This window comes from Equus asinus, chromosome X (genome assembly GCF_041296235.1).
Source record: "Equus asinus isolate D_3611 breed Donkey chromosome X, EquAss-T2T_v2, whole genome shotgun sequence".
NCBI lineage: Eukaryota > Metazoa > Chordata > Mammalia > Perissodactyla > Equidae > Equus > Equus asinus.
In genome coordinates this window covers 25,533,167-25,548,352 of record NC_091820.1, presented here as the reverse complement: position 1 = coordinate 25,548,352, position 15,186 = coordinate 25,533,167, and the positions used below count along the sequence as shown (strand labels likewise).

General features: G+C 41.2%; 1 protein-coding gene across 14 annotated transcripts in view; it reads left to right on the top strand.

Moving 5' to 3' along the window:
• DMD (dystrophin) overlaps positions 1 to 15,186 on the top strand; it is a 2,265,680-nt gene that overhangs the window by 2,060,437 nt on the left and 190,057 nt on the right. For all 14 annotated transcript variants that reach the window (XM_070503127.1, XM_070503123.1, XM_070503121.1 and 11 more), the window contains one exon: positions 13,674 to 13,734. In XM_070503127.1, the coding sequence (XP_070359228.1) occupies positions 13,674 to 13,734 (61 nt within the window). The remainder of the gene's footprint in view (positions 1 to 13,673; positions 13,735 to 15,186) is intronic.

The following is a 15,186-nucleotide window of genomic DNA, read 5'->3' as shown; positions in this document are numbered from 1 at the left end:
ATAGGAAGATGAGAAAGACAGAATTCTGGCCTTGGGCCATCAATTCTAAACAAAAGAGATAGACCTATAAAAAAAATTATGACCTTCTATAGTTGTGGTAAATAGTGGGTCTTGTAGGAGTTGAGTGGAAGGAGGAATTAATTCTCCAGTGAAGGAAATGAGATGTTCTATAGAGACTAGTATTAATACACGTTGCTCCTTGGCTAATGCAAATCCAAGGTAGAGAGTATTTCCTCTGATAGGAATCTAGCAAAAAATGCTTCTCATTGCTTGGCCCTTGATTTCACTTAGCAAGAGTCACAAAATGAGAATCAGGTTCTCCCTTCTACTTAGCCATTCTGATATGATGAATATCTCCCTTTCCAATTTTACATGTAGCCTCCTTATAGCCCTTTTGTCCAGAAAAGGGATTTCTTATGTATGTATAATGAATATAAATATAGGTTTTAGAGAGTGCTAATGTTTTAATGAGCTAGAAATAGGCAGACAAGAGAGAGAATAATTGAAAGATTAGTCAACATGGGGACAATTTGACTTGGAAAGAGAAAATCTGAGCAGGAAACGCCTGGGAAAAAAATTAGAAGAGGAATGGAATGGAATGAGCTCATTTATGGTGTGAGTTAAGGACAGAGAGATTCATTCTCAGAAGGTAAAAAGTGAGAGTTGGTGTTGGGGAATTTGGCCCAGGCCATCAACGGGAGGAGATTGATTCAAAAGACTTGGCTCAGGAGGTCTGAAGCAGATTCATCTACTAGAAGTATCCGGGAAGATGGAGAGTTCTGAATCAAATCTTCCGTTATCCCTGGAGCCCAACACAAAAGGTCACTAGAAATCTTGCTATTTTCGGGCCAAATAAAGGACAGCAAGGTTTATGTCTTAAACAGGACAGGTCAGATCATTCCTGCAACATGAACCATCCACGCTAATTTAAGTAGAAAAAAAAGAAGATAGTAAGTTTGGTAATGAGAAATTTAACTTAAAAATCAGAACTAAAAATAGAAATTAAAACGAAAATGACTTCTTTTAGTTCTTTCTAAAAATACTTAGCTATTTGTTTTGATTTCCTAAGCCACACTAATATAAAATGAGAAAACCTGGTTGACTGTCGTAGTTGACACTAGCATCAGACTGTCAAAAGCAAGATTTGTCTTCTTTCAAGTTTTGCTACTCTGAGAACTGCGTAAAACCTTCTGAAGAGTCAGAAAACGGCTAGAAGAGGGATTATTTCCTGGAGTTGTTTCCGAGGCCTGTGCTTTGGTGGTTAACAGTCAGTTTAACTCTGGAACCAGAGTCTCTCTCATTTGCCTGGTTACCCTGGGATTCCTCACACTGGCAGTAAGTTATTTTCTGGAATAAATATCCTGATAATTCACTGCATTAATAATAATAATAAGGCGAGGAATAGGAATTTTAGAAATATTGAGCACTTTTTGCTTTTAACACTGAGGAAGGCTTTTACATGGATTAATTTGTCTAATCTTCACAACAACCCTGTAGAATAAGGATTATTATTGTCTCCATTTCACAGAAGAGATGACTGAGGCTGTAGAAGTTTAATAACATAATCAAGTTCATACTTATAACCATTATGGATTATCAGCTTCAGAGAAGGGGTTCCAGGGACTAGTGAGTGGCAACCGGCAGGTCTCAACTGCATAGACTAAAGGGGATAATCCCCATTAATCTTTGGATGCTAGTAGAGGCAGTGGTTAGTAACAAATGGGGAAGACTTTAGCTTGGGAGTATTTTTCTGTTCTTTAATCTCTTTGCTGTTCTCTCTCTCTCTCCTTCCCTCCCCTATATGAGAATAGAAAGCTTCTACTCTCATACTCGTGGGTCTACAGGTCAACTGTAGTCCAGGTGATTGAGATAAAGTTTGACTGAAAAGCTCTGCTTCAGGCTACAGGTTGACTGGGTTTGGCTTCAGGCAACTAGTTCAGTTCAGATTGTCTCTAAACGTGTTGGTTTTTGAGGCCCAGGATGAAGGAACAGAGGCTACCTGGGGCGTGTGTTCATGCCAGATTGCCAGAGCACAAGAGGACAAGCCTCTATTCATATCATGTCTGCTAAAGCCCCATTGGCCAAAGCAAGTCACACGGTCAAGCCCAAGGTCAAGGGGCTGGGAAGCGCACTCTGCCCACCATGAGGCTTTGGCTAAGGTATAGATGTTTAATTCTTTTACAGTGGAGTAAAGAATTGGGGCCAAAATTTAATCTCTCCTACCTTCTTATTGCTTTCATTGCTCTCATAGCCTTAGTTCTTTCTTACTCTTACCTTGCTTCCTAAATGGATGCACCTCCCACCTATAGTCATTTGGCTTTTAATATCTGAGTTGCTCCCTACTGGCTCAGGTTCCAAATTTTACTTTCCTTGAAATTTCCCTGGTGCCTAATACAATACCGTTCACACAAAGAACATTCAGCAAATGGTGTTGACTGCCTGCCGTCTTTTAAAAGCACATCTGGAGAGATACTAAAGGCACCTGGCAGTATTGCACTGACTTGTTAGTAACCTGACTTCACCCAGATGGCCTAAAGACTGTAGCCACCTTTACCCAGAGGAAAGTGTTATGGTAATGCAGTCAGCCAATTCTGTTTGAAATTCTTTAGAAATTCCATGAGCAGATGTCAGTCACGGTTCTGTTTATACAGACACCTGTCCTCCTAGCTCTGGCCTTGTGAGGCTTGATTTCTTTCTTACTGTCCTAATAACCACGATGAGGTTCTTGAAGTTTTGTATCAGTCAGTTTGCAGGAGCCTTCCTTTCATGAGTAATGCCACCAAATAGTGGTTATTAGACTTTGTGGGACTATGCAGCCAGCAGCCCTGGATATTAGATATAGTGTTTATCTCTGCAACTCAGTCACCTTGCCAAGTAGTTTAGTATGAACTCTTGACTTCCGAGATCAAATGTACGCCTGATACTCTAAATGACTTCACCATCTACTGACAAATCCCACGGTGTAGTATCCTGTTCGCCATGTGCGATGGTCTCGGAGCTCGGTGTTATCTGTCTGACAGCTCATGTAATATTTACAGGTTGTTATTCGTGAGGAATTTTAGTTAGCCGTAAAGATTTTCACAGCTATGGCAGACATTAGAGGTCTCATTCATCACTTGTGTGACCTTCCCCTCTGGAATGTAGCCCATCTGTCTCTGCTGTTGAAATCTTTATGGAAAATCCTCCCATCTTTGAAAGTTTAGTAAGTGATCTTAAAGTTTTCACTGGATCTTTACTTTTGATATATGATATAGATGTATAAAGGACTATTCTTATTTTAATTTAATGTTTTGAAAAGTGTTAAATTTAACTTGGCCTTTCAGTTAAATGACAGAAAACTTACTCTTGCCACGGTAACTATATGCATCACATCATAAGAAAATAGAAATCATATGGAAAGCAATTGCAATGGGGAAAAATGATATATACATACATGTACATATAGCATGAATAACTACCTGAGAACTTAAATACTATATTATAATCGATTATGACCTTAGGAAGTAAAAAAACAAGGGAAATAAGTTTTTCATGTAATTTAATATGATAAAGAAGACCCTAAGCAAATTCCATAAACAAATGAATTGTTTACAGAACAGGAGAGAGGAATGACCAGTCCTCAGATGTCCCCCCTCTCCACTTCCATCCTCCTCCATTCATAGACAACTTCTCAAATGCTTAGTTAGGACCTAATCCTGCTACTTCCCCTCTAGCTACCCCTTCCTTCAACTTCTGTGATCTGGTTTGGCCTTCATCACTCTTAGGAACTTGCCCTGTTAAGATCACCAGTAATCTTGTGACCAAATACATCTTCCTCTTTTATACCCTTAGTCCGTAGGAATCCATTGGTGCTCATGCCTTATCATCGAGTTGTGCTTCTTGTATTTCACCCTACTTCATTCTAGTTTCTGTGTTGTTTTTCTTTGGTGGCTTTTCTGTTGCCACCACCATCTCGCGGTGTTCCCCAGGGTACAGTTCTCTTTTTATAGCCTCCTTTCCTTAAAGAATCCAGCCATTTCATAGCTTCAGGTATCATGTAGTACTCACAGTCTCATTCTTTCACTTGAATTTCAGTGAAAAGACCCACCTTCCGAATATTTTAACCTAAATATATAATTTATGTGAAATTCACCTCCCAGCTTTTTTGTCTGCCCATGAAACTCCCAGTTGTCTAGTAACTAAGTCTTAGAAGTATAGAGTCACCTGTGATTTCTCACGTTCACTGGACACCAAATTCACTTACGAACTACCTCTCGAGCTCCACTCTACGACCTCTAATCTATTGTATAGGATCACAAGAAACATCTTCTTATCTTATCATCATCATAATCCTCTGATCATAAAATTGTCTGTGACCTTTGATTTCCCATTGTATCAAATATGAACTAATCTGTTCATCGTTCATGCTGATGAATAGTGGACAAATGGTCTACCTAAGAATGATGGATCTGTTGGGCAGATGCTACTGGTCTAAGCAGACAGAGGTATAGAAAGAAGTTCCATAAGCCCAGGCAGTTAGATAGTGTTCAAAGGCGTTTCTCTCTGCCACACTTTATACTATTTGTGGTACGTTAATGGTAGTTAGGAGTGGATCCAAGGGTTGAAGACAAACGCTGCCCAGTTGAAGCAGAAAGATTGATTCTAGGATTACCAGCATTCACACAACATCCCGTAGGTATGTGATTATAAGCATTATTTGTATGGTGATTTACATTTTGCAAAGCAATTTCATATCCGTTTTCTCCTTTTATCCTGACAACATTTTGGTAAGGGAGATATCATTATTCCCATTTTGCATATAAGAAAAATAAGGCTCAGGGAGAAAACAAGACTTGCTTACGATCATGCAGTGATGGTGGAGTCAGGACTCAAATCCAGTTCTTTTGAATCTGGGTTCCGGACACTTTCCCCTGGATCCAGATACCTCTCAAGATACTGAGTTGGGCTTGGAGATAGAAAGCCAAAGTGCTGAGTGCCTTTCTGAACAATCTGTCATGGGAGGAAGGGGTGTGAGGGGCATGTTCTCAAATAATCCACTGTATCAGGCAGGATATCTAACGTGCCTCGAGAATTATACCAACTCAATGCCATTGACCTGAGAAAAATGGATTTTTCTCTTTTCACCTGGATCAATAAAGAATGACTCCTGCTGGTAAGAATGTAATTTGTATAAAATGCCTTTAAAATGTCCATAGGCTTCAATCAAATAAATATACTTCCAGGAATTTTGCTTAAGAAAATTAACAAAACTGTATGCAAAGATTTATTTATAAAGATGTTCATTGCAGCCTTACCTACAACAGTGAATACCTGGAAACAAGCTAAATGTTCCCAAAGAGGGGATTTCTTCAATAAGTCTTGGTACATCCATTAATGGGATATGGTTACGCCATTTAAATGTGAGCCAGGAATGATGTGAGCAGCCAGAGATGGTTTGGGTGAGTGGGAGTGGTTCAATCAAAAGCAGAATTGGCTGCATTTAACAGAAAACCCAAATCACAATGGTTTATACAAAGTAGAGGTTTCTAAGTTTCTCACATAGAAATCCAGAGATAAATTGACGTGGTCACTACACATCCATCACGCACCTAGATCCCCCATATCTTTCTTCTCAGCCATTCTCAGTGCATAGCTTCTGTAGCATAAGTTATCTGGGCCCTGCCTATATCCCTCTGGTGTTCACCATGCCCAGGCACACCAAACTTAGGCTTCCAATGACACACGCCTGCGACTCTGCCTTTAAGACCTTCTCTGGCCATCAGAGCCTGCTTCCCACCACAAGGGGCAGGCCAGAAGTGCCATGGAGTTAGTGACACCCCCCATACTTCAAGAGTAGCCCTCAAGCAATGTAAGTAAATACTCCAGTTTCCTTACCCCTCGTGGGGGATAACTCTGATGTTTATTCTCCACTGAAGCCCCCAGCCGAGCTGAGCCCCAGGTGCCCAATGCAGTAATGCATCTTTTGTCAGCTTTCCTCCTTTCCCTGTCTCACTTCTGACTCTTCACCCAGTGCTTCCTTGAATTACCTCTCAAACTACCTGCACTCACATCCTTGTCTCCGTGTTTGCTTCTGGGGGACTGCAACCAAGATGGCTTCCATTCTCCATGGTACTACAGCTCCAGCCATCATCACAGCCATGTTCCAGGCAGGAGGAAGGATGGGAAAAGGGCAAAAGCTGCCTCTCAATGGAGTCAGCCACTTTTAAAGAACTTTCCCAGAGACCGTACCCAAATATCCTCAGCTGACATTCATAGGCCTTAGTAACATGGCTGCGCCCAATGGTTAGAAATTCTGTTAGTAAAGAAGAGGAGACTGGATGTTATACAGTTAACTGTCTCTGTCGCTAAGCACGGGGGTCCGAAAGCACGGATGAGGAGAAGCACTGGAGTCATTTAAGGAAGGACTGGGAGAAAGAGATGAGGTGAAATCAGAACATAAAGGGCCTTGGACGCTAAGGGAAGGAATTTTAAAATTAGTGTATATGAAGGGGAACTATGGGAGGATTTTGCATTAGGAAGAGCCATGTGCTTGCTCTGAATAGTACTTCGTTGAAATTAATCTATTAGTGCTATACTGGAGGGGCTGAGAAGCTAGGGAGAACCTGAGGGGAGATAGGAGGCTATCGTCATAGCAGCAGCACGAGGAAATGCCTGCATCTTGCCCCTCCACATGCATTCTCCACACTTCCCTACCTTGCTCTGGGCCTTGGGAGGTTGACGTGCGTGGGCTGCACAAATGGGATCTCCAGCCCTCTAGCTTTGCACTGGGCTCAGCCACTGGAGAGCCATGGTAGGAGATGGATGGGAAGATGGAGAATGAGGTCAGAAGCTTTATTCCCTTGACTCCCCGGCTGTCTGCTTCCCTTGACCAAAATCCTGTCACATGACTCTCTTCACCCAATGTGTATTCGTTCTCACTTATTCGCTTATTTGCGGGCAGTGGGGGTGGGAGGCACTCTGACTTCTCTCTCTGGATTCCAGTAATGACTCTCTCCTGGCCTCTCAGACCTAGGGGGGTAATGGGTCCGTGTTGTTATTAATATTGCCCCTTGTGATTTCTCTACACTCCTCATAGACCTTTGTGACCAATCCTTTTACTAATCTCTACTCAGCTTACCCAAATTGAATGTGCCATCTGTTTCCTGCCGGGACCCTGACGGGTATAGTCCCATTATAATATATGTTCTTCTAAAACCTGATCCCATTTAAATAATAAAGTCCTTAAGGACATGGGACATGTTAGGATCTCGTTCTCTAGCATACCCCACCCTACTTCACCCCTGCCTGCAAATACCTAGCACAGGGCTGAGTACATAATGTGTGTTCGGTAGATTGATTTTACTGCTGGGATATTAGATACACTCATTGGAAAAGATCCTCAGAGACTAAAATTAAGTGCAAAGTAGCAGGCACTGTGTCTGTCTGATTTACTGCATTAGCGCCAGCACTTTGCACAATGCCTGGTGCAGAGTAGGTGCTCTGTAAAAATGTGTGGCGTAATGAGTGAGGTGACGTCAGGTATTGTTTTGTTTCTTTAGGAATAAGGGCTCTGTTTTTGTCTTTCTGGTAACAATAGGTCCCATCTTAGCTTTTTTGAAATTACCTTCTCTGAACTGATCAGATGATTTAATTTAGACATTTAGGACAGGACCAGTGGTGGAGATTATAGATCATAGGGAGGCAGATTTTGACCAAAATAAAAGGAAGCTGTTTCTAATCATCACTAAAGCTATGGGAAATTCAAAAGAGCCCTCCAGGATGCGGTGACAATGAAGTCATTCAAGTAGCTCCTGGAAAATCATTTGGTGGAAATCATGTAGAGGGTAAGTTTAGATATCAGATAGAGTGTAGAGAACTTGAACTAGATGACATTACAATCCCTTTTAAGATGTATATATTGGGGCCGGCCCGGTGGCGCAGAGGTTAAGTGCCCACATTCCACTTCAGCGGCCCGGAGTTCGCCGGCCCGGATCCCGGGTGCGGGCATGGCACCACTTGGCAAAAGCCATGCTGTGGTAGGCATCCCACATATAAAGTAGAGGAACATGGGCACGGATGTTAGCTCAGGGCCAGTCTTCCTCAGCAAAAAGAGGAGGATTGGCAGCAGATGTTAGCTCAGGGCTAATCTTCCTCAAAAAAGAAAAGATGTACATATTTACTCAGTTGTTTGGCAAATATTTATAGATTACCTGTTATGTACCACACATAATAATGTAGAATAAATTACAAAAAGGAAACAGACCTAGTTGTGATCCTGGATGCACTCTTTACCAGCTGCATGACCTAGGTTCATCTACCGAACGTTTTTGAACCTCACTTTCTTCCTGTGTAATAATGGAATAGCGTGACCTCACTGGGTGTTTGGGAGGATGACCTTAAGGAACGTGCAGTGCAGGGTACATGGTAGACAAGCAACGTGTTCATTTTCTCCCTTTCCTGAATCACCTGACTTCAGTTTAGGTAATATCCCCAAATTAGGATCTGTTACTGACTTAGGACCTTAGAGATGCTATTCCATGTGATCATAACTATGCCATTATCTGCAAAATGAAAATAATGATAATACCTACCTCACAGGTCATTGTAAGTATCAAAGGAGCTGTTGAGGTCAAGTTTTAGGCACATAAGAGATTTTCCTTTCTCCTCTCCCCGCAACACTTGCTCTAAATCAAGCATTCTCAGTGGGTGTGATCTTGCCCCCCAAGGGGACAAAAATTGTTTCCTAGGGGATGAAAAATCTTACTCTTTTTATATAAAGCGCAGATACGTACAATACATAAACAGACATACGGTATGTCTGTGGTATTAAAATTTGATGGAGGGTAGGGCGATTAGGAAAAAATGTCTAAAAAGATACCTGGGGCCTGGGAGTGGGGAGTGGAGAAGATAGTGGCAAAAAGATCAAGAAACATTGCTTTAGAGTAGCTCGCCTCGATAGAAGGTGCCCATAAAACCATCACTAGAATTGTATCCTTCTGAGGAGCCAAGTGTCAGTGGCGTTTCCTCCCTAATGCCTTTTTCTTAACCCTATAGGTGACGTTTCTATTTTGTCTCCAGTTAATGCTGTATTCTTTGCTTTTATAACCTGCCCCCACTTTTTTTTTGACTCTACTGTTGTCAAATGCCAAATCTACCAAATATAAGAAAAGTAGAGGGGCCGGCCCCATGGCCGAGTGGATAAGTTCACGTGCTCCGCTTTGGGGGCCCAGGGTTTCACCAGTTCAAATCCTGGGCGTGGACATGGCACTACTCATCAAGCCATGCTGAGGTGGCATCCCAAATGCCACAACTCGAAGGACCCACAACTAAAAATACACAACTATGTACTGGGGGGCTTTAGGGAGAAAAAGGAAAAAATAAAATCTTTTAAAAAAAAAGAAAGAAAAGTAGAAAGATGAATGAATATACATGGGTCTGAATTGCAGAGTACTCTTTTGGCACAGTTTACATAACATTAGCATTCTTTTCAATTTTCTGGTTAGGCCCCTGTGTCGATTCAAAGACAACTTAATGCTGGGGTGCATCGCTTGGCACATTCTGTTCATCGCGCATTAAAATGTGGTTGAAATAAGAACTTCCCCTAAACAGTGTGGCCTGGGCTTGTGATTTTCAAAACCACCTTGGGCACAGTATTGAATCCTGTCACCTGGAGGGAGGAAAAGCATTTGAAGGTAGAACCGCCACCCTTTCTTGCTCTTAATAACATACTGCACCTGTAACGCAAGGGGAAATTCAGAGGTTGGTTTTGGAATAAATAAACTCATATGTAGTCTGCTATTTAAATTCAGTAGACAATACCCCATGGTGCTGGTGCTGTATGATAATGGATGATTTTTAAACTCGAGAATCTGAATCACAAAGCTGCATTGGAATTACACGTAGTGCTTATAGAAACATCTGTATAAGAAAATACCAAAGGACAGCGCAGTGTCAGATAAAAACTATTTGCCAATAAATCTGCTTTGGGTGGGCACTAAAAATGGACACATCAGGCATAAAAGATGCGTGTGTCTATTACGTAGGCTAGCTTTGTGAAGGATGACAGGCTTGCACTGGCACACTGAGATAAGAAACAGCTGTTGTTGGCATGGGCACTCCTGCAAGAAGTGAAATGATAATTCTGGGACACACTTATGAGAGTTACCATATATTTGATCAACTTTTGAATATATGCAAGACCAGAATCATCCGGCAGCCCCGAGCAAAATTGCCAACAACTCTTTAACAATCTCTAGAGAAGGAGCACCGAATCCACTTGCATAGAACCGTCATTCAATTGTGCGTTATTTCTAAATCAAGTGGTTCCAGCATGTGTGTCTGTAGCAGTGATGGGGCCGGGGAGGAACGAGGGAAGGCTGCTGTTATTTTCCCTTTTTTTATCGCCTCAAGGACATTTTTTACCATAAAATTTCAGAGTTTCAAATGATGACTGCAAAGCAGTTGCTTAGGTGCATTTATAAACTGAATCAAAGAGTAAAAAACATCTTTCAGCAAAAAAAGGTCACTGAATCTCACCATTGGCTCTATTTGATAGTTGCTCATAAAGACAAAAGACTTTTTCTTAATTTTAAAACTTCACAATTTTTATATACAATTTGTATACTCTATAAAAAATTAAATTAAGAACTGTAATTATGAAAGCTTAAAATTTCATATTGATCTGGAACTTAAAATTGGGGGGAATATTCTTTTTTAAATCTTTTCAACCATTTAGCTCAAGCATATTGTGATTACTCCTCTGGCATTTTCTTGGATTTTTTTTTCCTTTTAACATTTGACAATGCAAAGGCAACTATAGATGTAGTCTATGTAGGTCTTGCCATTAGCTCCGCAGGGTGCCACCACTTTGCCCGTCTCCTGCTCGATTTTCTGCTTGAAGGTTGTTTCTTGCAGGCAGAGAGCCCCTGAGCTGGGCCAGGCAGCCAAGAGACCTCTCCAGCTCACTTTTGTCTGAGAGACTCCTAGGAATAATGTAGGAAATCCAAATGGACTCTTTGGCCCCCAGAAGACATACCCAACATCCTCTGAATCAGAAAAGAATGATAAAGGACTGGAAAGGGATAATGAGAGAAATGGTGAGGCCTCTGCCCAGAGAGACGTTTTTGGTTTTTTTTAAAGATCATTTCTTTTTTATTCTTTTTAAGATTGGCACCTGAGCTAACAACTGTTGCCAATCTTCTATTTTTTTCCTTTCCCTTCTTCTCCCCAAAGCCCCCCAGTACACAGTTGCATATTCTAGCTGTGAGTGCCTCTGGTTATGCTATCTGGGACTCCGCCTCAGTGTGGCATGATGAGCGGTGCCATGTCTATGCCCGGAATCTGAACCAGCGAAACCCTTGGTCGCTGAAGTGGAGTATGCGAACTTAACCACTCGGCCATGGGGCCAGCTCCCCAGAGAGACCTTTAAAAAAAGAAAAGCCGTTCCTTTCTCCATTTAGGCTTTCATAGGCTTGACAATACAGCCAGCAAGGTAGCTGGATGAAAGGCTCTCTGGAGTTCTCTTCTTCCTTCTATCATGCTGGGTTGTTTTTCTTTTGAGGTGGGATTTTTTTTTTTTGGTGAGGAAGATTAGCCCTGAGCCAATATCCACCACCAATCCTCCTCTTTTTGCTGAGGAATCTTGGCCCTGAGCTAACATCTGTGCCCATCCTCCTCTATTTTATATGTGGGATGCCTGCCACAGCATGGCTTGATAAGCGGTGCACAGGTCTGTGCCCAGGATCCAAACCCGCAAACCCCAGGCCTCTGAAACAGAGCCCGCAAACTTAACTGCTATGCCACCAGGACTGCCCCTGAGCTTTTTTTTTTTAATTGAGGTATAATTGACATACAACATTATATTAGTTTCAGGTGTACAATATAATGGTTCAATATTTGTGTATATTGCAAAATGATCACCACCATAAGTCTAGTTAACAGCTATCCCCATTATAATGCTGTGATTTTAAGAAAAGGGTGCAGTGAGCAGCCAGGAGCTGATTTCTGGCTCTTCACCATGTTTCCTGCTAGAGAGGGCTTGGGTGACAAGTTTCCATAACATCAGACTCTGCCCAGGCAGGTCAGGGAGTCCAGCCTAAGTTCTCACATCAGATCTTTCCTCTACGAACTAATCTGGGCAAGAGAGCTGTGTGCTAGAGAAGAAAAATGGACACGAGAGTTGAGCAGAGAATGAGAAAAGCAGAGGGGGAGAGGATTAGAAAAAGAAGGACAGAGAGACATTGAAGGCAAGGGACTACTTCAAAATAGCAGATAAATGTCTTTTTTCCCCATATTAAAAAGCTGTCTGCCAAAATGAAAAGGCATAATTAGCAGCTAAATACAAATCTGTATCCGATATCTTTTAAATGACGTGTCGCCGACGGTACAAAGCAGCACGTCTGGCTGAAGGCTGGGTGATTCGATCTCTCTATTCCTCCATATAAAACAAAGAGTCTGGAGTTTCATTGCGCTTGAATTGTCTGGCAGTGGGTGAAGTTAACTTTTATTAGAAGCTGTTCTTTCGTATTATACAGCGTAGTCAAGGCTATATTAGCTTTGACGTTTTCTTACATCTCAATACACTGTGCAGTGAATTTTCTATGAGACTAATTTAGAAGGGAGCTTTTCAGACGAGGAAATAGTGGTCAGCATCAGCTGTGCTTCAAATTGTAAGCAGGGTGGAAATTCAGGAAAAATATGGACATACACATAAAATTGCTAGATGTTAGTAAGAATGCTCCTTATATTTATATCCCTGATCATATTCTATGTCTCTTAAAACTCCAGTTTCCTAAAACTGTCAGGAGGAAGGAAGATTTTATTGTTGAGGAAATGTTATGGTGTCTCTTAACATGATTATTTTGTCTCAAAGAAAGAAAAAAACCCATCAGATTAAACAATGTATAAAAAAGGTATTTTTAGAGTTCAGCTTTGGGAAAGAAAAAAACTGTACAACTTAAGCATTTAAAACGCAGTTTAAAGATGATTGATTTGACTGACCCACAATAAAGTCGTTATAAAACGAATTCCCAGGATGTGAAATTTAATTTCTCCTATAGGATTCATCACTCATCACAAAAGTTTCATTACACTCTGCTATGAGGTGTCATTCTCTCACTTTTGGTTCTTTTCTAATAAGATCATGCTGGTCAGCTGACATTTTGAGGCCCCAATTAAACATATATTCGGTAAATGAAATTGGATTCTGTTTAAATCAAATAAAGGGAAAAACAAGCATAGCAGAGTGATAAGTGTAGTTCTGTAGCTTCAATAACTTAGAATGTAAATATGTCACAGAGGGATGTTTCAGCTGCTGGACTAATAAAACCCAGTCAATCAAATGGTAAAAGATACTGAGAAGCAGCAACAGGAAGTATTCTAAGAAAAGCACCCGATGGAGACGCATCGGAGAAAACCCGTCAGTCTGCTCGTTCCGTTTCTTATCTGTTCTATAGGGTTAACAGTGGAACGGGGTTTTTTTTTCCTTTGCATTTATCTTTGTGCCTGAATGAGTTCGATTTCACTTGGCTTAGGACAGAAACTTCAGAACAGCAGGTTAATCCGTCCTGTCTTCATGGGCAACTGAGCAAACAGACCAATATCAGTGTAAAATTGTAATTCTGGAGATTAATGTTGTCTTTCCTGTTTGCAGTGAACTTGACCTCCTTGCCTTTTTTTGTTTCCCCCTTTTTCAGCTTCTGTCCAGGGTCCCTGGGAGAGAGCCATCTCACCGAACAAAGTGCCCTACTATATCAAGTAAGTTGGAAGCCTCACATTATTAAAGGAGCATTTATTGTGGCGAATCTGTATTTTCACACATGAATTTATTTATCTATCTATCTATCTATTTATTTATTTATTTTTGGTGAGGAAGATTGGCCCTGAGCTAACATGTGTTGCCAATTTTCCTCTTTTTGCTTGAGGAAGATTGTCCCTGAGCTAACATCCATGCCAATCTTCCTCTATGTTGTATATGGGATGCCATCACAGCATGGCTTGATGAGCGGTGTGTAGGTCCGCACCCAGGAGCTGAACCTGCAAACCCCAGGCCGCTGAAGCGGAGTGTGCAAATCTAACCACTATGGCACCAGGTCGGCCCTGACAAACGAATTTATTTTTAAAATGCAATGTTAGCCTCCCCTACGATACTGCGTTCTTTCTTCCCTGAGGAAGCCTGGATAGTCAACTCACGCTAAAATTACCCCTGAAAATTTGCTGATGCAATAAGGAGCTGCCTTTAGGAAAAATCCGTCGAATGCAGCATATAGATTGTGTTTTGTGAATGGAGGTGGTGTGGATTTTTCACAATAGAATAAAAAGCTGCAGATAATATGGATAGCGAGAGTGAATATTTACAAGAACAGTTTCAGTGATGGAGGGGTTTCCCACATTTCTTCTTTAGACAGAGATGAAAGATTTCTGCAGCTATATGTACACAAACTGTTTTAGGTGAATAAATACTTCGTGTAACCAAAAGGCAGGCAGCAGCTGCCCCGGGTTTGTGGAGCTGAGGTGTTCATTCTCGATGCACAGCACTCAGCATTTTTCACATAACAACAACAAAATGAGACTGTTTTCTGGGGCCATTTGTGTCCGTCAAAGGAATACACGTGCTTAAAGCACCTTCTGCAGGATGCTGCATGAAATACAAATTATGATACATTGGGTTGACGTGGAAGAGAGAGGAGAGAAGATATTGACTTATTATGATACCTTAACAGTTTCTCATCGATTGTGCAATCGAGTCCAACTTAAATTTAACTTCGCATCGGCTACCTCAACAACAATTTAAATTAATCGGGTTCATGAAAAAGTCTTCAATACCGACTAAAGTCCTTGAACTTGCTTCTGCCATGAGTCTGACTAAAATTATTAGATGTTTTTCCATTTTTTCAGCCTGCCATCTTTTATCGAGTCTGTTTTTATTCTTCCACTGCCCATCAATTCTTTCTAACTCGGTTCTAAAGCAATAACAGCAGTCTTAGATCTTCATTACTACAGTTCTCCAGAAATTGGATTTCATGCCTCAATTTTGTTAACTCAGAAGAATGGAGGTGAGGGGACTCTTTTGGCTCTTCAAGGAGAGACATGTCCTTTAGGAAAGGTTTGTCTTATTAAATTTTCCAGACAAGGTATCTCTTAACTTTAAAAATTCTCCTTCAGTATGTTTTGATCCTGCTTTTGAATTTTCTTCTTTTTAAATTTTCT